Below are 21258 nucleotides of genomic sequence, written 5' to 3'. Positions count from 1 at the left end.
GGGTCCAGGGGGTTCCGGGGGGGTTCGGGGGGCTGTGGGGTTTGGGGTTCAGGAGGTTCGGGGGGGTTCAGAGGGATTCGGGGTCTGGGGGATTTGGGGTTCAGGGGGTTCTGGGGGGGGTCCAGGGGGTTCTGGGGGGATTCGGGGTCTGGGGGGTTTGGGGTTCTGGGGCGGTCCAGGGGGGTTTGGGGGGGTCCGGGGTCTGGGGGATTTGGGGTTCAGGGGGGTTTGGGGGGTGCAGGGATTCCGGGGGGCTCGGGGGTTGGGGGTTTTGGGGGGGGTCCAGAGGGGTTCAGGGTCTGTGGGTTTGGGGTTCAAGGAGTTCCGGGGGGTCCGGTGTCTGGGGGGTTTGGGGTTTTGGGGGTTCTGGGGGGCCCAAAGGGGTTTCGGGGGTGTTCAGGGTCTGTGGGGTTTGGGGTTGTGGGGGGTTTTGTGGGGTTCAGGGGGTTTCAGGGTCTGTCGGTTTGGGGTTTCAGGGGGTTCTGGGGGGTCCAGGGGGGTTTGGGGGGGTTCGGGGTCTGGGGGTTTGTGGGTTCAGGGGGGTTTTGGGGGTCTGGGGGCGGAACTGAGGGTGCCGGGAGTGAGGGGGGTGCTTGGGGGTCTGGGGGCTCACAGGGGGCGGGATTTGGGGTGCGGGGGACCCGGAGGGGCTGCAGGGCTCGGAACTGGGGGGATGTCGCTGTCCCCGTCCCTGTCCCCGAGTGTCCCCCAGCAGTGTCACCCCCTCCCATGGGACAGTGACACCTCCAGGGTCCCCTCATGGACCCCTCCCATCTGTCCCCCCTGTCCCCAGCGCCACCACGGCTCCGGTGCCACCCCCGGTGTGACACCGCGCGTTGTCCCCAGGTCCCGGTGGCCCCGCGGGGGGGTGCCAGCATTGTCGCAGCCCTCACGGTGGCCTGGCGGTGACCAACGCCACTCTGGGCTCCAGTGTCACCCTGCGCTGTCCCGCGGCGGGCGCGCCCCTGGGCCGGCTGGTGACAGTGCGCTGGTGGCACTTTGGGGGTGACCCCGCTGTCCCCGCTGTCCCCGTGTGCGCCCGGGGCCGGGGTCCCCCTCGGTGCCACCCCCCGTACGGCGCCAGGGCCGCGCTGGTGGCACCCGGTGTCACCCCCGGTGTCGCCGCCGATGTCGCCCCGGTGTCGCTGGAGCTGCGGGACGTGCAGGGAGGGGACAGTGGCACCTTCACGTGTCTGCTGGTGGGGGACAGCGACTGCGCGTGTGGCACTGTGACACTGCGGGTGGCACTCGGTGAGACCCCCGGGACCCCCCCGGGAATACCCTCGGGACCCCCGCCCTGAACCCCCCCCAAGCCCTTCCCCAGTGTTGGGTCTGGGGGCTTGATGGGATGTGGGGAGGTCTGTGGGATTTGGGGTCTTGGGGGGATTTGGGGTCTCTGGGGGCGCTCTGTGGGATTTGGGGTCTTGGGGGGATTTGGGATCTCACGAGGTCTCTGTAGGATTTGGGGTCACTGTGGGGTCTCTGTGGGATTTGGGGTCTCTCTGTGGGATTTGGGGTCTCTCTCGGGGGTCTCTATAGGATTTGGGGTCTCTCTGTGGGATTTGGGGTCTCTGTGGGATTTGGGGTCTCTCTGGGTTCTCTGTGGGATTTGGGGGTGCAGTCCCTGAGGGTCGCCCCTCTCGCCCCCACCAGGTGCCCCCTGCAGCCCCCCCTGCTCTGGGGCGCCCCCGCGCGGCGGCCGCGGCATCGTCACCATTGTCACCGCCGTTGTCACCGCCAGTGTCACCGCCATTGTCACCGCCAGTGTCACCGCGGTCCTCCCGCTGCCACCGGCCCGCGGGCACTGACACCTGTGTGTGTCCCCGGTGTCCCCATGTCCCCACTGTCCCTGTCCTCATGTCCCCATGTCCCCAGTGTCCCCATTGTCCCCAGTGTTCCCCCAGTGTCCCTGTACCCATTGTCCCCACTGTCCCCAGTGTCCCCTCTCCAGCCCGGGCAGTGTCCCCAGTGTCCCCAGCCTGCCCTCGGGGCTGTCACCCGCTGTCCCCAAGGCCTGGCAGGACCCGTCCGTGTCACCAGGGCCGTGTCCCCCCCCTCCCAGCGGTGTCACCCGCCTGGGGACAGGCTCGTGGTGCCACCTCAGCAGCCAGAGCCTTCCCGCATTGTGTCCCCAACAATGGCAGTGCCACGTGCCGGGGGCCCTGTCCCCTCCCTGGGGACAGCGGGACACACACGGGGACAGCAGGACAGACACGGGGACAGCAGGACACGGGGACAGGTGCCCATGGGCCAGTGGCACCGTGGCTGCTGACGGCGGGTGAGTCCCAATGTCCCCAATGTCCCCTGTGTCTGTCCCCAATGTCCCCTGTGTCCCCCCCACTGTCCCCTAGGGATGTCCCCCTGTGTCCCCAGAGGTGCCACCCCCGTGTAACCCCTTCCCTCAGGGATGTCCCCACAATTGTCCCCATGTCCCCTGGGACGTCCCCTGTGTCCCCATGAGATGACATCCTGGGCATCCTCCTGTCCCCCACAGATGCACCCAGGGCTGTCCCCATGTCTGTCCCTGTGTCCCCACACTGTCCCTGTGTCCCCCAGAGATGTCCCCACACTGTCCCCACATTGTCCCCGTGTCCCCATGCTTGTCCCCATGTCCCCACGCTGTCCCCACGCTGTCCCTGTGTCCCTGCTGCTGTCCCCAGCTGTCCCGGTGTCCCCAACCCGTCCCTGTGTCCCCACGCTGTCCCTGTCCCCAGAGATGTCCCCACACTATCCCCATGCTTGTCCCCGTGTCCCCACACTGTCCCCACACTGTCCCCATGCTCTCCTCACGCTGTCCCCAAGCTGTCCCCAAGCTGTCCCCGTGTCCCCTCAGGATGCCGCTGGGGGGGTCTCTGTGCGGTGCCACCGGGCTGGCACTGCTGGTGGCCGCCACGGCCACCCCGTTCTGGGCACAGCGCCGGGCACCGGGGGGCACGGCCAGCCTGGGGCTGTGGCACGGCTGCCTCGGGGGACAGTGCCACCCGCATGCCACCACCCCAGGTACGCCGGCATGGGGACAAGGGGGCGGCAACGGGGGGGGCATCACTGTCCCCAATGTCCCCAACCCTTGGTGGTGTCATTGCTGTCCCCACGGGTGTCCCCAGCGTCCCCTGGAGGTGTCATCCCTGTGCAGGGCGGGAATTTGGGGGGTTCCATCTCTGTCCCCAATGTCCCCACACCTCACGGTGTCCCTGTGGTGTCCCCAGCCATCCCCACGGGTGTCCCCAGCGTCCCCTGGAGATGTCACCCATGTGCAGGACAGAAATTGTGGGGGGGGTCCATCCCTGTCCCCAGTGTCCCCACCCCTGTCCATGGTGGTGCCACCCTCAGAGCTGTCCTCGCGGGTGTCCCTTGGAGACGGTGCCACCCTCGTGTCCCCGCGGTGTCTCCACTCCATGTCCCCATGGTGTCCCCACTCCGTATCCCCGCGGTGTCCCCGCGATGTCCCCTGGAGACGGTAACCGGGGGTGCCACCCTCGTGTCCCCGCGGTGTCCCCACACTGTCCCCACTCCGTGTCCCCTCCCCAGCTCTCCTGGAGGCCACCCGGGCGCTGCTGCTGCTCTCGGTGGTGGCCGCGGCCGCGGGGCTCGTCCTGGGGCTGCCCCTGGGGCCCGGCGGGGCCCGGCGGGAGCGGGAACGGGCGGCGGGGGCCACCCTGCTGCTGGCAGGTACGTGGGGACACTGGGGACATTGGGGACACTGGGGACACTGGGGACATCGGGGTCACTGGGGACACTGGGGGGATAGGGGGGTTGGGGACTGTCCCCAGAGGGGCAGCGCTGGGCTGGGCAGGGTGGGGATTTGGGGACATCGGGGCTGTCCCTGTCCCTGGTGGGAGTGTCACCCCTGTCCCGAGCTGTCCCCTGTCCCTGTCCCATTGTCACTGCTGTCCCGAACTGTCCCCTGTCCCTGGTGGGAGTGTCACCCTTGTCCTGAGCTGTCCCCTGTCCCTGCTGGGTGGGAATTTGGGGATCATCAGTGCCCTGAAGTGTCCCCTGTCCCTGATCCGTTGTCACTCCTGTCCCTGCTGTCCCTGTCCCGAGCTATCCCTGCTGTCCCAAGCTGTTCCTGTCCCGAACTGTCCCCTGTCCCTGCTCTATTGTCACTCAGCTGTCCCCTGTCCCTGTCCCTGCTCTATTGTCACTCCTGTCCCCGCTGTCCCCAGGGCTGCTGTCCCTCCTGGGGCTCGGGCTCGGTTCTGGGGGGGCTCTGGCCCTGCTGGGCCCCCCCCGCAGCTCCTGGAGCTTCTCCTGGTCCTTCATCCTGGCCTGGGTGGCGGCGGCGCTGCTGGCATCGGCCGGTACCGGGAACGGAACCGGGAACGGGAATGGGAATGGGAACGGGGGCGGGGAACCGGACCAGGAATGGCGGGGAACGGGAACGGGAGCGGGAAGGGGGGGAACTGGGACGGGAATGGAGGGGAAAAAACGGGAACCGGGGGGATCGGCCGGTACCGGGAACGGAACCGGGAACGGGAATGGGGGAACCGGGACGGAAATGGAGGGGGGAAAACGGGAACCGGGGGGATCGGCCGGTACCGGGAACGGGAATGGGAACAGGGGCGGGGAAACTGGGAATGAAGGGGAGAGACGGGAATGGGGAGGGGAGGGAATGGGGATTGGAGGGAAACCGGAACCGGGGGGACCGGCCGGTACCGGGAACGGGACTGGGAACGGGACCAGGAATGGCGGGGAACGGGAATGGGAACGAGGGGGGAAACGGGAACGGGAGCGGGCGGCGGGAACGGAAACGGGAGGGGGGAAACGGGAGAGGGGAGGGAAACGGGAATAGGAGAGGAGGAGAGGAACGGGAACGGGGGCGTGGGAAACGGGAACGGTGAGGGGGGAATGGGAACGGGGAGGAACGGGAACGGGGGCGTGGGAAACGGGAATAGAGGGGGGGAAGAAACGGGAACGGGGGCGGGGGCGCCGGAACGGGGGCAACGGGAATGGGGGGGGGAACGGGAACGGTGAGCACCGGAACGGTGCGGGGGGAAACGAGAATGGGGGGTGGGGAACGGGTAAACGGGAATAGGAGGGAACGGGAACGGGGATTTGGGGGGTCACGGTAATGGAGGGGGTCAGGAGAATTGGGGGGAGCACGGGAACGGGAGGGAAAACGGGAGGGACACCGGAACCGGGGGGGAGGGGGACATGGGAACGGGGCGGTCGCAGGGATTGGGGGGTCAGGGGGATTTGGGGGTGCACAGGAACGATGGGGGGGGTCACGGGGATTTTGGGGGGGGTCACTGGATTTGGGGTGTCCATCCCTGCGCTGAGCTGTGCCCGGGCTCTGCAGGGAATGAGATTCCCCTCCCCCAATTTCCCACAATTTTTTTGGGTAATTTTGGGGTTCCCAAATCCCCTCCTCACCCCCCTTTCCCCCCACCCAGGGATTTTCCACATCTGCTCCGCTTCCAAGGACCCCTCCCCGGAGAGCTCCGAAGTTGGGGGGTCCTGAGGGGATCCCTGTCCCCGCCCCCCAATTTTGGGGTCCCCCGGGTGTTCTCAGCTGGGTCTGGCCTCTCCTGATCCCCCCCCATTCTCGTTCCCGGTTTTTCCCAAATTTCCCAATTTTTGCTGTGCCAATAAACGCCCCCCCCCAACTCCCATTGGGTTTCCTTGGGGGAAATTCGGGGATCCCAAAACTTTTGGGGGTGTCGGTGACGGCCCCCAGGTGCGGGAAGGAACTGCGATATACTGGGAGGGGGGGGGAATGGGAAGGATTGGGGGGGCACTGGGAGCACTGGGAGGGGACAAGAATGGACTGGGGGGGGATACGAGGGTCACTGGGGGCACTGGGAGGTCCATGGGGGTCACTGGGAACACTGGGAATGTCATGGGGGGGGGTCACTGGGAAGTCCATTGGGGTTACTGGGTGGACTGGGAGATCTGTGGGGGACACTGGGCGGTCCATGGAGGTTACTGGGATCACTGGGGATGCCGTGACGGGGGTCACTGGGAACACTGGGAGGTCCATGGGGGGTTACTGGGAGCACTGGGAGGTCCATGGGGGGCTACTGGGAGCACTGGGGGTGTCATGGAAGGAGCACTGGGGATGCCATGGGGGGTTACTGGGAGCACTGGGATGTCTGTGGAGGGCACTGGGGCCACTGGGAGGGCCATGGAGGGATACTGGGAGTACTGGGAAGTCCATGGGGGTCACTGGGAGGTCCGTGGGGGGTTACTGGGAGCACTGGGAGGTCCGTGGAGTGCACTGGGAGTACTGGGGGAGCCATGAAGGGCACTGGGAGCACTGGGAGGGAACACTGGCAGGTTACTGGGAGCACTGGGAGCGCTCCCAACCCCGCCGCTCCCCCCGCCGGGTGTGGCCCCACCGCTCCCCCCGCGGCCATCGCCGCTTTAAGGCCGCGCCCTCGGCCCCGCCCCCGGCCGGACCTGCCGGACCGGTCCGGCCACGCCCCCCTGCCCCGCCCCGCCAGGCCCCGCCCCCCGAGCCCCGCCCCGCCCCGCCCCTGCCCCGGTACCGTCCCGCAGCCGAGCAGCACCGGCCCCTCCGCCGCCACCGGCCCGGCTCGGCCCCGGTCCCGCCCGGTCCGGCCCGGCTCAGCCCGGAGCGCCTCGGTGCGTCCCGGTGCGTCCCGGTACTGCCCGGAGGGAGCCGCCGAGGCCGTGCCCGGTTGTCCCGGCGCTGTCCCGGCGCTGTCCCGGCGGTGCCGGTGGGGCCCGCTCCGGTCCGGATGGTGCTGCCCGGGCCCCGAGCGGCGCCGTGAGCCCGGAGCGCTCCGCATGGAGCCCCGCGGGATGCCCGGGGCGCCCGTGCTCCTGCTCGGCTTCCTGCTCGCCGTCACCGGTAAGGGCCACGGGACACCGGCGCTGGCACCGGCACCGGGATAAAACCGGGATAAAACCGGGATAAGGACCGGGAGCGGCTGCGAGGGGTCCCGGGAGCGGGAGCGCTTCCCACGGTTCTCCCCGACCGGCACCGGGGCTCGGGGGTACCGGGGGGCACCGGCAGCTCCCGGAGGGGCCGAACCGGGACCGGGACCGGGATGGGGGGAGAGGAACCGGGGATCCCACGGAGCGGGGGTTGGGGTGAAACCGGGAGCGGCGGGGGCGCGCGCAGGTGTGCGCGCACACGCGTGTGTGCAGGTGCGCGCGTGTGTGTGTGTGTACGTGGGAGCGCTCGCGTGTGCACCTGCGGCCCCGCGTGTCCGCGTGTCCGTGTGTCCGTGACTGGGGGGATGATGATGATGATGATGATGATGATGATGGGGTGCGGGGGGAGCAGCGCCTCGGGCGCTTCACACGCGTGTGCGCGCACACCTGCGCGCGTGCCCGTGCGTGCGCACCTGCGCCTCTGCGTGGGCTCCGCTCCCCCCCCACCCCTCCCCAGGGCACGCGGACCCGTTTGGGGACATCCGAGGTTGTGGTGGGGGGGGGACGACAAACCGTGGGAACGGCGACACCACCGGGATGGCCCCGGGGGGGGGGTCCCTGTTCTGCCCCGCCCCCCCCATCTGTGCCTCAGTTTCCCCTGGGGACGCGTGGGAACGAGCTGGGGACCACCCAAGGGTGCTGAGCCCTCCCACCCCCCCACGCGAGACCCGCACGCTGTGGGGGGGCTCGAGGGGGTCCCCGCACCTTCCTCGGTGCCTTGCGGGGGCGTGGGGCGCACACGCGTGTGCAAGGCGTTCCCACGAGTGTGCAAGGCGTTCCCACGGGCGTGCAAGGCGTTCCCACGCTCTTGCGAGCGATTTTTTGGGATTTTGGGATTGGGGGCCGGGGGTCCCTCCACTCGTGTCCCCCCAATCTCGGGGTGCGGGGACCGGGGGTGGCCCCGCACGTGCGCGCGCGTCCCCGTGGGAAAAAACCGCCTTGAGCGCCTCCCCCCCTCCCCCAATCGGGGCTCGACCCCCGTTGGAATTTGGGGGACCCCCCCCAACCCCCGAGACCCCCCGGGACCCCCCCACGGCCGCTGCCGGGGCCGGTTTTGGGCTCCCCCCCCCGCCCGGCGGGGCGTGGGGGCAGCGGGGCCGGTTCTGCCGGTTCCCCGCGCCCGTTCCCACGCGCTCGGGCCCCGCTGGGTGGGGACGCCCCGAGGGGGGGAACCTCCCCACGGAACCCCAGAACGGTCCCACGGCCGCGGGGACCCCCGCGGGAACCCCCAGGACCCTTCACGGGACCCCCCAATCCCACCCCGAGCTCCCCGTTCGCTCTGCAGCGCGGCGGCGCTTGGGGAAACTGAGGCACGTGGAGGCTGCGAGGGGTGATTAATGAAAGGCTTAATGAGTCTGGGGTCCTCGGGGGGTTTAGGGGGTGGGGGGCGTTTTGGGGAGCCCCCGGGGGGCTCGGCGGGGGCGGCAGAGCGGGATCCGTCCCGGCCGGTTGGGCTGGACGGGCCGGCCCGGCCGCTTCTGGCGGCGGCGGCGGGGCGGGACACGCCCCCCCAAAACTGCGGACACGCCCCCTCGTCCCGGACACGCCCACTGCCAAAAATGCACCCCCAAAAATGCACCTAACCCCCCCCACCAAGGAGACCCCAAAATCCTGGACCCCAAACTGGAACTTAAAGACTCCTAAATAGCCGCAAATCCTGCACCCCAAATTCTCAACCACAATCCTGCACCCCAAATCCTGCATCCCAAAACTGGACCCCAAATCTGCGCCCCAAACCTTGTCCTCAAATCCCGCACCCCACATTCTGCACCCCAAACCTTCACCCCAAATCCTACACCACAAAACTGCACCCCAAACTTGGATCTAAAGGCACCTAATGAGCCCCAAACCCCGCACCCCAAATTCTCAACCACAATCCTGCACCCCAAATCCTCCACCCCACATTCTGCACCCCAAATTCTCATCCACAATCCCGCACCCCAAATCTGCACCTCAAATCCTGCACCCCAAACTCGAACCCAAAGGCTCCTAATGAGCCCCAAATCCTGCACCCCAAATCCGCACCCCAAATCCTACACCCCAAACTTTCTCCTCAAATCCTGTACCCTGGATCTGCACCCTAAATCCTGCACCCCAAACTCGAACCCAAAGGCTCCTAATGAGCCCCAAATCCTGCACCCCAAACCTTCACCCCAAATTCTCAACCACCATCCTGCCCCCAAAAACCTCAGCCTGTCCCCAAAACTGCACCCCAAAAATGCACCTCAAATCCCCTGATAGCACCCTAAAACTGCACCCCAAATCCTGTACCCCAAATCTTGGACCTCCAAACTGCACCCCACTTTCTGTACCCCAAATGCTCAACCCCAAACCTGCCCCCCAAATCCTCAGCCTGTCCCCAAAACTGCACCCCAAATCTCTACCTCAAATCTTTTCCTCCAACTGCCCCCAAATCGTACCCCAAATCCACAGCACCCCAAATCTGCTCCCCAAAACTGAACCCCAAATCTCTACCCAAATCCTTAAGCCAGCCCTCCGGCACCCATCTGCACCCCAAATCCTGTACCCCAAACCTACAGCTCAAATCCGCACCCCCAATCTGCACCCCAAAGCCCAGCCAGCCCCCCAAACTGAACCCCAAACCCTGCAGGTGTGCCCAGGTGTGCCCAAGCCCTGTGTGAGTGTGCCCAGGTGTGTGTGAGTGTGCCCAGCTGTGCCCAAGCCCTGGGCAGGTGTGCCCAGATGTGCTCTCACACACCTGGAATCCCCCCAGGTGCCCCCAGGTGGTGACACAAGGGCCACCCTGAGGTCCCCGTGTGTCCCCGCGGGTGGAGGTGCCACATCCCTGTCCCCGTGCTCAGTGCCACACCTGGTGACACAGGTGGCACACTCAGGTGTCCCCCCGTGTCCCCGCAGGCGGTGGCCGCATGGAGGTGCCTGTACCCACACTGAGATGTCCCAGGTGTCACTTAGGTGTCCCAGGTGTCCCCCTCAGGTGTCACAGGTGTCCCCCACCCCGTCCCACAGGTGGTGGTGCCCCGCGGTGGATGGGGCCTGTACCCACCCAAGTACAGGTGTCACATGAGGTGTCCCTCAGGTGTCCTCAGGTGTCACAGGTGTCTCTCAAAGTGTCCCAGGTGCCACACTCAGGTGTCCCACCCTGTGTCCCCACAGGCGGTGGCCACGTGGAGGTGCCTGTACCCACACTCAGATGTTATAGGTGTCACACTCCGGTGTCCAGGTTCCCATGTCCCGCAGGCGTGGCTGTGGAGTGCCTGTACCACATCAGGTGTCCCAGGTGTCAGGTGTCCCTGTGTCCACACTCAGGTGGCAGCCGCGTGGAGATGCCTGTACCCACACTCAGGTGTCACTCAGGTGTCCCCATGTCCCCACAAGCAGTGGCCACGTGGAGGTGCCTCTACCCGCACACAGGGGTTTAATACACAGATGTCACACTCAGGTGTCACTCAGGTGTCACAGGTGTCCTCAGGTGTCACAGGTGTCCCCATGTCCAGCAGGTGGCCGCGTGGAGTGCCTGTCCCACATTCAGGTGTCCCCAGGTGTCAAGGTGTCCCATGTCCGCAGGTGGCTGGCTGCACGTGGAGGTGCCTGTACCCACACTCAGGTGTCCCAGGTGTCACAGGTGTCCCTCAGGTGTCACAGGTGTCCCCCCATGTCCCCACAGGTGGCAGCCGCGTGGAGATGCCTGCACCCACACTCAGGTGTCACAGGTGTCCCCCAGGTGTCACACAGGTGTCCCCATGTCCCTGCAGGCGGCGGCAGCGTGGAGCTGCCGCGCAGCGTGATGGCCCAGCGTGCTGGGCCAGGACGTGGTGCTGCCGTGCCCGTGTGGCAGTGCCTGTACCCACACTCAGGTGTCCCTCAGGTGTCCCCCAGGTGTCACTCAGGTGTCCCCATGTGTCCCCACAGGCGGCGGTCGCGTGGAGGTGCCGCGCAGCGTGACGGCCGTGCTGGGCCAGGACGTGGTGCTGCCATGCCGGTACCGGGCGCAGGAGCAGGAGCAGGTGGTGCAGGTGACGTGGCTGAAGCGCGGCGGCGCGGGCGCGGTGCCCGCCGAGGTGGCCGTGCTGAACCCGCAGCACGGCGAGCACGTGCAGGAGCCCTTCGTGGGCCGCGTGCTGCGCCACGGGCACGGCGACCTCGGCGACGGCGCCATCGTGCTGCGCAACGCCGTGCAGGGCGACGAGGGCGACTACGAGTGCCACCTGATCACCTTCCCCATGGGCAACTTCGAGGGGCGCCTCACGCTCAGGGTGCTCGGTGAGCAGGGGACAGGGGGACACGGGGGCAGGGAGTGTGGGACACGAGGGACATGTGGGGTATGGGGGGCACAGGGGACACAGGGGGGGAACATGTGGGATGTGGGACATGTGGGACAGGGATGTGGGGCACAGGGAACATGGGGCATGTGGGACGTGGGGCATGTAGGGCAAGGAACATGGGACACAGGGGACATAGGATACATGGGACAGGGATGTGGGGCATGGGGGACACGGGGGTGACAGGGGACATGTGAGGTATGGGGGGCCCAGGGACACAGGGTACATGGGACAGGGATGGGGGGCATAGGGGACATGGGGGATACATGGAACACAGGAGGGGACATGGGGCACATGGGACATATGGGACAGAGGATATGGGGTCATGGGCATATAGGGCATGGGGGCATATAGGTGACATGGGATACGTGGGACATGGGGCACGTGTGGCTGGGGACACAGGGTACATGGGACACAGGGGACATGGGGGGTGTGGGGGATGTAGAGGACATGGGGGACATGAAACACAGGACATGAGGGTATGGGATACATGGGACGCATGGGACATGGGGTATGTGGGACAGGGGACATTGGGCACATGGGGATAGGAGATATGGGGCACATGGCGCACATGGAGGGCACAGGGGACACCACGGGCATGGGCAGTTTGGGGACTTTGGGTACACAGAAGGCACTGGGGACACAATGGGCACCACTGCCATGTGGACACCCCACACACCACCAACACCCCAAGCCCCCAGTAACCCCCCAGACCACCACCACCACCATCCCCACCATGCCCTAACCACCCTGCCCCGCCATGAGTGCCACCACCATCCCCACCATGCCCTAACCACCCTGTCCCCCCATCAGTGCCACCACCATCCCCACCATGCCCTAACCACCCTGTCCCCCCATCAGTGCCACCGCTGCCCATCCTGAACCCGGGCCCGCCGCTGGAGGAGGGCCAGGGCCGGACGCTGGCGGCCTCGTGCACGGCCGAGGGCAGCCCGGTGCCGTCGGTGCGCTGGGAGACCGAGGTGCGCGGCACCAACGCCACGCGGCGCTCGGCCCACGCGCGCTCCGCCTCCGTCACCAGCGAGTTCTTCCTGGTGCCCGGGCGCAGCATGAACGGCAAGAGCCTCACCTGCGTGGTGGCACACCCCGGCCTGCGCCACGAGAAGAGGATCACGCACACGCTCAGCGTCGCCTGTGCGCCAGCGGGCAGTGATGGGGGCGTGGGGGGTGTGGGGGGCGTGGGGGACATGGAGGGTGTTGGGGGTGTGGGGGGCATTGGGGACATGGAGGGTGTTGGGGGCATTGAGGGTGATGGGGAGTGTGGAAAGTATTTGGGACATGGGGTATATTAGGGACATGGGGGGCATTGGGGACGTGGGGGACATTGGGGACATGGGGAGTGTGGAGAACTCCGGGGACATGGGGGACATGGAGGGTGTTGGGGACATTGGGGGTAATGGGCGACATGGGGGACATGGGGGGTGTTGGGGATGTGGGGCGTGTTGGGGACATGGAGAGTGTTGGGGACATGGGGGGCACTGGGGACATGAAGGGTATTGGGGACATGGAGAGTGATGGGCATTGGGGACATGGAGGACACTGGGGACATTGGGGGCACAGAGGACATTGGGGGCATTGGGAACATGGGAGTTGATAGGGGACATGGGAGACGTTGGGGATATGGGGGGCATTGGGGATTTGGGGGCACTGGGGACATGGGGGGCATGGGGGACATAGAGGGTGTTGGGGACATTGAGAGTGATGGGGACTGTGGGAGGTATTTGGGACATGGAGGGCATTGGGGACATGGGGGACATTGGGGACATGGGAGGTGTTGGGGACATGGAGGGCATTGGGGACATGGAGGGTGTTGGGGACATGGGGGTCATTTGGGGACATGGGGACTGACAGGAGGACATGGAGGGTGTAGGGGACATTGGGTATGATGGACATTGGGGACATGGAAGGAGTTGGGAACATGGAGAGCACTGGGGACATGATGGGCACTGGGGACATGGAGGGCTTTGGGGACATCCTGGGCACAGGGGACATTGGGGACATGGAAATCGTGGGGAACATCGGGGACATTGGGGACACTGGGCAGGTGGAGGGTGTTGGGGACATGGGGCACACAAGTGACATTGGGAGTGTGGGGGACACAGGTGACACTGGGGGATGCTGGCACGAAGGACCTTGGGGACACAGAAGGTGGGACATTGGGCATGGGGAGGGTGAGGGACACAGGGGACACCGTGGCCATGGGGGGCACAGCGGGGCCGTGGGACCTTGTCCCCTGACTGTCCCCTGGGTGTCCCCAGACCTGTCGGATGCGTCGGTGCTGGGCCACACGGCCGAGTGGCAGGAGGGGATGGAGGGGGCGGCGCTGACCTGCCTGGGGGACGGCAACCCCCCCCCGACCTACAACTGGACACGGTGAGGCCACTGTCCCCCCCTGTCCCCCCCTGTCACCTCCTGTCACCCTCTGTCACCTCCCCACAGCTCCCTGCCCTGGGTCCCCTCGCCTGTGTCCCCAGAGCATGGCTGTGTCCCCAGCAGGGTCTGGAGCAGGTTTGTGTCCCTGTGGTGTCCCCTGCCCCAGCTCTGTCCCCACTGTGTCCCCCTGACTGTGTCCCTGCCGTGTCCCTGCCAGTGTCTGTGTCCCCGCTGCCTGTGCTGGTGTCCTCCCTGGCCCTGCTGTGTCCCCCTGTCCCAGTCACATCCCCAGTCCCTGCCACATCCTCTGTCCCCTTGTCCCTTCCATGTCCCCCTGTCCCTCCTGTGTCCCTCCTGTCCCTGTCATGTCCCTCTGTCCCTGCTGTGTCCCTCTTTTCCCTGCCGTGTCCCTGTGCCCATGTCCCTGTGCCCATGTCCCTACCACCTCCCTGCTGTGCTACCCTTGTCCCTCCCATGTCCCCCCTGTCCCTGCCACATCCCCCTGTCCCTCCTGTGTCACATCACCCTGTCCCTTCCGTGTCCCCCTGTCCCTTTCATGTCCCTGTTGTGTCACCCTTGTCTCTTCCACATCCCCCTGTCCCTGTCACATCTCTGTCACTGCCACGTCCCTCTGTCCCTTCCACATCCCCCTGTCCTTGTGCCACGTTCCCCTGTCCCTTCCATGTCCCCCCATCCCTGTCACCTCCCTGTCCCAGCTCCCCACCCCCGTCCTGCCCCCGCCCGTGCCGTTCCGGTGCCGGTGCCGCCGTGGCTGGGCCTGGCAGGGCCTGGCAGGGCCGCGTGCCCGGGCAGGCCCGGCTGGGCGGCACCCGTGGGAACCGGCACGGCGGCTTTGATGGCACCGATGGCACTGCCCGGGCAGGCCGGGGCTGTCACCGGGGGTGTCACCGGGATTGTCACCGGGGGCTATCACTGGGGGCGGTCACCAGGGTTGTCATCAGGGTCTGTCACTGTGGCTGTCACCAGGGCCGTCACTGGGGCCGTGACCAGGAGATGTCCCTGGGGCTGTCACTGGGGGTTGTCACAGGGAGATGTCACCGAGGGTTGTCAGCAGGGGCTGTCACTGGGGTTGTCACTGTGGTGGTCACCAGGGCTGTCACCAGGGCTGTTATGGGGGTGTCACTGGCAGATGTCACCAGGGGTTGTCGCTAGGGGCTGTTACTGGGGTTGTCACCGGAGCTGACACCAGGGGCTGTCACCAGGGCTGTCATGGGGACATGTCACCAGGGCTGTCATGGGGACATGTCACTGGGGTTGTCACCGTGGCTGTCCCTGGGGCTGACACCGAGCTGTCCCCACAGGGTGGATGCGCCGCTGCCCGCGGGTGTCAGGGTCAAGGGGGACACGCTGCTGTTCCAGCGGCCGCTGGCCGTGGCCGACGCCGGTGACTACGTGTGCCGAGTGTCCAACCGGGTGGCCGCCAAGGAGGCCCGGGCCAACGTCAGCATCCGGGGACGCGCCACAGGTGGGGACAGGGACAGGGGGACACCTGGGTGGGCATGGCAGAAGGGAGAGTGTGGTGAGGGGAGTGCTGGGCTTGGTTGCTCCATGTGTCTGTATGTCCATCTGTTTGTCTGTTTATCTGACCATCCACTTATCCATCCATCCATCCATCCATCCATCCATCCATCCATCCATCCATCCATCCATCATCCATCATCTATCCATTCATTCATTCATTCATCCACCCATCCCTCTGTCCACTCATCTGTCCATCCATTCATCCACTCATCCACTCACCCATCTGTCCATCCACACATCCATTCATCCACTCATACACCCATCTGTCCATCTGTCCATCCACACACCGATTCATCCACTCATCCGTCTGTCTGTCCCTCCCTCCTCCGCTCCTCCCACCCTGTGCCCGTCCCACCAAGGTCCATCCCTCTTCCACGCCCGTCCACTCATCGTGTGCTCACCCAGCCCGGCTTTACTCACTGCCTGCTCACACCCGCCCTTCCGTCCACTCATCCACCCTTCCATCCAGTAATCTGTCCTTCTGTCCCCTCATCCGTCCTTCTGTCCACTCATCTGTTCTTCTGTCCACTCCTTCATCCTTCTGTCCACTCCTCCACCCTTCTGTCCACTCACCCGCCCTTCTGTCTGCTCATCCGTCCTTCCGTCCATTCATCTGTCTTTCCATCCCTTCATCCACCTTTCTGTCCACTCCTCCACCCTTCTGTCCACTCCTCTGTCCTTCCGTCCAGTCACCCACCCTTCCGTCCAGTCATGCACCCTTCCGTCCACTCATCCGCCCTTCCACCCACTCACCCACGTGGTCATGCCTCCAGATTCTTGCTTATCCGTCCATCTGTCCATCCATCCCTCTGACATCCATCCCCTCTTGTTGTCCATCCCCACCCACTGTCCATGGATTGTTCATCCGTCCGTCTGTCCATCCTCCCACCCCTGGATGTCCCTGTCACTCCATCTGATCCTGGATGCCCCTCCATCCATCTGTGGACACTCTTCTATCCATGGATGGACCCGTCCATCTGTCCATCCATCTGCCCATCCATGGACTTGTCCATCCATGGGTTGTCCATCTGTCCCTCTGACACCTCTCACTGTCCATCCTCACCCACTGGTCACCCACCACCCACCGTCCCACACCACCTTTTGGGGTGTCCCCTGACCCCTTTGGGGTCTCCTCTGGTTTGGGATGTCCCACTGACCCCTGTGGGGTGCGCCCTGACCCTGGTTTAGGGTGTCCCTGACCCTTTGGGGTGTCCCCCATTTTGGGATGTCCCACTGACCCCTGTGGGGTGTCCCCCCATTTCAGGGTGCCCCCTGGCCCTTGTGGGGTGTCCCCCCGGTTTGGGCTGTCCCCTGTAGGGTGTCCCCCCATTTCGGGGTGCCCCCTGACCCCCTTGGGTGCCCGCAGAGGACACGGTGCGCCGCGTGGACCTGGTGTCGGCCTCGGTGGTGGTGGTCGGGGTCATCGCCGCCGTCCTGCTCTGCGTCCTCGTCATCGTCGTGGTGGTCATGACCCTGTACCACAAACGCAAAACACAGCGCATCTCCGAGAAGTAGTAAGGGAGGGGACAGGGGACGCGGGGGGACACGAGGGGACACTGGGGCACATGAAGGGGCTTGGGGATATAGAGGGACATGGGGATGTGGGGGACACTGGGGGACATGGATGGACATGCAGACACAGGGGACATGGTGGGACATGGGGACATAGGGGACATGGTGGGACATGGTAGGTATGAGGGTGTATAGGGACACAGGGGACACAAGGGACATGGGGATGAGAGGGGACATTGGGGACATGGAGGGACATGGAGACACAGGGGACACAAGGGATGTGAAGGACATTGGATCATAGGGGTACATGGAGGGATGTGGGGACAAAGGTGACATGGGGACATGGATGGACATAGGGGACGCTAGTGGACATGGGGACATGGGGGGACACTGGGGGACACAGGTGCATGGAGGGACATGGGGACATGGAGGGACATGGGGACACAGGGGACATGGGGACATGGAGGGACATGGGGACACAGGGGACACAAGGGACATGGGGGATGTGAAGGACATGGGGATCATAGGGCTATATGGGGACACATGGGGGGACACTGGGTGACATGGGGACATGGGGGGACATGTGGGGACATTGTGGGGCACAGGTACATGAAGGGACATGGATGGACATAGGGGACATTGGGGGACACGGGAACATGGAGGGACATGGGGACATGAGGGGATGCAGGGACATGGGGACACTGGGCGACATGGAGGGACATGGGGACACGGGGACATGAGGGGATGCAGGGACATGGGGACACAGGGGGACATGGGGGGACAATGGAGGACAGGGGTCAATGGGAGACAGGATGGACACAAGGACATGGAAGATAGAGGGGGACACATGGGGACATGGGATAGACACAGAGGACATGGCAGGACATGAGGGACATGGGGAACACAGCGGGACAAGGGAGGACTGGGAGGACACGTGGGGACACAGGGGACATTGGTGGACACAGGGGGGTGACACAGGGGTACTGAGTGTCCCCCGTGTCCCCAGCGAGGAGGAGCTGACGCTGACCCGGGAAAATTCCATCCGGAGGCTCCACTCCAGCCACAGCAGCGACCCCCGGGCACAGGTGGGGACACGGAAATGGGGGGCACCAGGGGGGCTTGGGGGGCCCGGGGTGGGGGTTTGGGGGGCTCGGGGTGGGGGTGCAGGGCCTTGGGGTGCCCAAGGAAGGGGGGCTTGGGTTGGGCTGTGGGGTGTCCATGGGGTCAGACTTTGGGGTGTCCATGAAATGTCCATGGGGTGTCCGTGGGGTCAAACTAGGAGATGTCCATGGGGTCTCCATGGAATCAAACTGGGGGATGTCCGTGGAGGATCCATGGGGTGTCCATGGGGTCAGGTTTTGGAATATTCATGGGCTGTCCATGGAATGTTCATGGGTTGTCCATGGAACTTCCATGGGGTCAAACTTTGGGGTGTCCATGGAATCAAACTATGGGGTGTCTATGGAATGTCCATGGAATGTCCATAGGGTGTCCATGGGGTGTCCATGGGGTCAGACTTTGTGCCATCCATGGGGTCTCCATGGAATCAAACTGGGGGATGTCCATGGGGTGTCCATGAGGTGTCCCTGGGGTGTCCATGGGGTGTTCATGGGATCAGACTTTGGTGTGTCCATGGAATGTTCATGGGGTCAGGCTTTGGGATGTCCATGGGGTACCCATGGGATGTCCTTGGGGTCAAACTTTCGGGTGTCCATGGGGTATCTGGGGGTGTCCTTGGTGTGTCCGGGGATGTCCATTGAATGTCCATGGGGTCAGACTTTGGGGTGTCCGGGGGTGTCCTTGGTGTGTCCGGGGTGTCCTGGGTGCTGACCATCCTGTCCCAGCTGGAGGAGACGCTGCAGCTGCGCACGGAGAGTCGCCAGGGCAGCCTGAGGGGGGACAGCCTGCGAGGGGACAGCCTGAGGGGGGACAGCTTGAGAGGGGACAGCCTGCGTGGCACCAGCATCTGCTCCGCCATGGTGAGACACGGGGACACCAGTGGACACAGGGTCACCGTGTTCCTGGGGTGTCCCTGTCCCCTGTGACACTCCTGGCCCCAGTGGAACCCATGTCCCCCACAGTGATGTCCATGTCCCCATTGGTGTCCCTGTCCATGTCCTTGTTCTGATCATGTCCCCGTGGTGGCCATGTCCCCACTGATCCCTGTGTCCCCATGGTGGCCATGTCCCTGGTGGCACCCATGTTCCTATGAGTGTCTGTGTCCCCTCATGGTGGCCATGTCCCCAGCAGTGCCCATGTCCCCAGGGTCTCCATGTCCCCATTAATGCCATGTCCCCAGCAGTGCCCGTGTCCCCACTGGTCTCATTGGTCCCCATTTGTCCCCACGTCCCCATGGACCCCATGTGTCCACAGTGCCCATGTCCCCATTGGTCCCCATGTCCCCACTGGTCATCATGTCCCCACAGTGCCCATGTCCCCATTGGTCCCTATGGTTCCAATGTCCCCATGGTTTCAATGTCCTCATTGGTCCCCATCAGTGTCCATTGGTCCCTGTGTCCCCATCAATGCCATGTCCCCACGGTGTCCATGTCCCCACAGTGCCCATGTCCTCATTGGTACCCATAGTTCCAATGTCCCCATGGTCCCCATGTCCCCACAATGCCCACATCTCCATTGGTCCCCATGTCCCCATGATGCCCATGTCCCACTGGTCTCATTGGTCTCCATGTCCCCATTGGTCCCCATCAGTGCCCATGTCCCCACTGGTCCCTGTGTCCCCATCAATGCCATGTCCCCATGGTGCCCATGGTCCCCATGTCCCCACTGGTCCTTGTGTCCCCATTTGTCCCCACATCCCCATGATCCCTATGTTCCCATTGGTTCCCACAGTCCCCATGTCCGCATAGTGCCCACAGTCCCCATGTCCCCATTGGTCCCCATGTCCCCACCAATCCCCGCCCCACACCCGGTGACACCCCTGACATGTCCCTTGTCCCCAGAGCGAAGAGCCCGAGGGCCGCAGTTACTCCACGCTCTCCACGGTGCGGGAGATCGAGACGCAGACCGACGTCCCCGTGGTTGTCCCCGCTGTCCCCGCGGTGCCACCGGCGCCCGGCGGGAAGGAGCCCAAGGAGGAGGAGGAGGAGGGTGGGGGCGGTGGGGGGGACCCCATCAAGGCGGCCATGACGCACTTTGTGCAGGAGAACGGCATGCTGCAGGCCAAGCCCAGCTCCAACGGCATCTACATCAACGGCCGCGGCCACCTGGTGTGAGCCGGGCCCCGGGGGGACACCAGGGGACACCTGGGGACACCTGGGGACAGCCAGCCCCCTTCGCACCCGCCCAGCTCTGTCCCCACTGCTCCTGTCCCCGGGTGTCACCTCCCTGCTGGTGTGGGGTCAAGGATGGACTTCAGTCCCCTGGTGTCACCTCCCTGCTGCTGTGGGGCTGGGGACAAGGACAATGTCCCAGGACTGTCACCTCCCTGCTGGTGTGGGGTCAAGGATGGACTCTGGTCCTTGGTGTCACCTCCCTGCTGCTGTGGGGACAAGGACAGTGCCCCAGGACTGTGTCACCTCCCTGCTGGTGTGGGGACAAGGATGGACGCTGGTCCCCAAGTGTCACCTCCCTGGCGTGGGGTCAAGGATGGACTTCAGTCCCCCGGTGTCACCTCCCTGTTGGTGTCACCTCCCTGCTGTGTCACTTCCCTGCTGGTGTGGGGACAAGATGGACTCTGGGCCCCAAGTGTCACCTCCCTGCTGGTGTAGGGTTGGGGACAAGGACAGTGCCCCAGGACTGGCTGTGGTCCCCAGGTGTCACCTCCCTGCTGGTGTGGGGTCAAGGATGGACTCTGGTCCCCAAGTGTCACCTCCCTGCTGGCACATGGAGTTGGGGACACCACCAAGCCCCAGGAGATTCTTTGGTCCCCAAGTGTCACCTTGCTGCTGGCACAGGCTTGGGGACACCACCAAGGAGCTCAAGGACGTTCTCCAGTCCCCCAAGTGCCACCTTCCTGCTTCAGAGATGGACTCTGGTCCCCAAGTGCCACCTCCCTGCCGTCACAGGCTTGGGGACGAGCCCCAGGACAAGCTCCTGTCCCCAAGTGTCCCCTCCCTGTTGGTGTGGGGTCAAGGATGGACTCTGGTCCCCAAGTGCCACCTCCCTGCCATCACAGGATTGGGGACAAGCTCCTGTCCCCAGGTGCCACCTCTCTGCTGTCACAGCCTTGGGGACACCACCAAGTCCAGGACAAGCTCCTGTCCCCAGGTGCCACCAACCAGGGCCTGGGGACACTTGTGGTGACACTGGGGACCCCCAGGACCCTCCAAACTCCCCAGGACCAGGAGCCCCCGTGTCCCCCCCAAACCTGGGTGGCACTGGGGACAGCCATGTCCCCTCTCCCATGGATTGGTGGCACTGGGGACAGCCGTGTCCCCTTTCCCATGGGTTGGTGGCACTTGGGGACAGCCGTGTCCCCTCCCCCCCGGGTGGGGGAGGGGCTGTACAGCCGTGTATAGACCCTGTAAATAAAGGACCCGCGGGACTGGGACCGGTGTGACACCTTGGGGACAATGGGGACACGGGAGGGACACCAAGTCACGTGAGTGACAGGGGTAATGTGGGTGACATGGGGGTGACAAGGGGATGGCAT

At 65.1% G+C, this 21258-nt stretch overlaps 2 protein-coding genes across 2 annotated transcripts; both read left to right on the top strand.

Moving 5' to 3' along the window:
• The first annotated feature begins 2834 nt into the window (after positions 1 to 2834).
• LIM2 (lens intrinsic membrane protein 2) lies at positions 2835 to 5461 on the top strand. The gene is made up of 4 exons (XM_064732312.1): positions 2835 to 3000; positions 3529 to 3669; positions 4167 to 4301; positions 5394 to 5461. Exons 1-4 carry the CDS (start codon positions 2835 to 2837, stop codon positions 5459 to 5461), a joined length of 510 nt encoding a protein of 169 aa, XP_064588382.1.
• A 1087-nt stretch (positions 5462 to 6548) lies between these two features.
• Positions 6549 to 21219, top strand: NECTIN4 (nectin cell adhesion molecule 4). The gene is made up of 9 exons (XM_064732467.1): positions 6549 to 6814; positions 10792 to 11142; positions 12063 to 12353; positions 13478 to 13592; positions 14915 to 15078; positions 16501 to 16648; positions 17653 to 17731; positions 18491 to 18625; positions 19607 to 21219. Exons 1-9 carry the CDS (start codon positions 6751 to 6753, stop codon positions 19877 to 19879), a joined length of 1620 nt encoding a protein of 539 aa, XP_064588537.1. The 5' UTR covers positions 6549 to 6750; the 3' UTR covers positions 19880 to 21219.
• The last annotated feature ends 39 nt before the right edge of the window (positions 21220 to 21258 follow it).

Source organism: Zonotrichia leucophrys, chromosome 25, assembly GCF_028769735.1.
Source record: "Zonotrichia leucophrys gambelii isolate GWCS_2022_RI chromosome 25, RI_Zleu_2.0, whole genome shotgun sequence".
In the NCBI taxonomy this organism is placed as follows: Eukaryota; Metazoa; Chordata; class Aves; order Passeriformes; family Passerellidae; genus Zonotrichia; species Zonotrichia leucophrys.
Note: the sequence above shows the minus strand (reverse complement) of the source record. Positions and strands in the feature narration are given on the sequence as shown.

Excerpts from the sequence above, each read along its gene's own strand:
- LIM2 (XM_064732312.1), top strand. The coding sequence starts at position 2,835 with ATGCCGCTGGGGGGGTCTCTGTGCGGTGCCACCGGGCTGGCACTGCTG. Across the intron at positions 3,001-3,528 it reads CCCGCATGCCACCACCCCAG|CTCTCCTGGAGGCCACCCGG; the intron begins GTACGCCGGCAT and ends TCCCCTCCCCAG. Across the intron at positions 3,670-4,166 it reads GGCCACCCTGCTGCTGGCAG|GGCTGCTGTCCCTCCTGGGG; the intron begins GTACGTGGGGAC and ends CGCTGTCCCCAG.
- NECTIN4 (XM_064732467.1), top strand. The coding sequence starts at position 6,751 with ATGGAGCCCCGCGGGATGCCCGGGGCGCCCGTGCTCCTGCTCGGCTTC. Across the intron at positions 15,079-16,500 it reads CATCCGGGGACGCGCCACAG|AGGACACGGTGCGCCGCGTG; the intron begins GTGGGGACAGGG and ends GGGTGCCCGCAG. Across the intron at positions 18,626-19,606 it reads CCAGCATCTGCTCCGCCATG|AGCGAAGAGCCCGAGGGCCG; the intron begins GTGAGACACGGG and ends CCTTGTCCCCAG.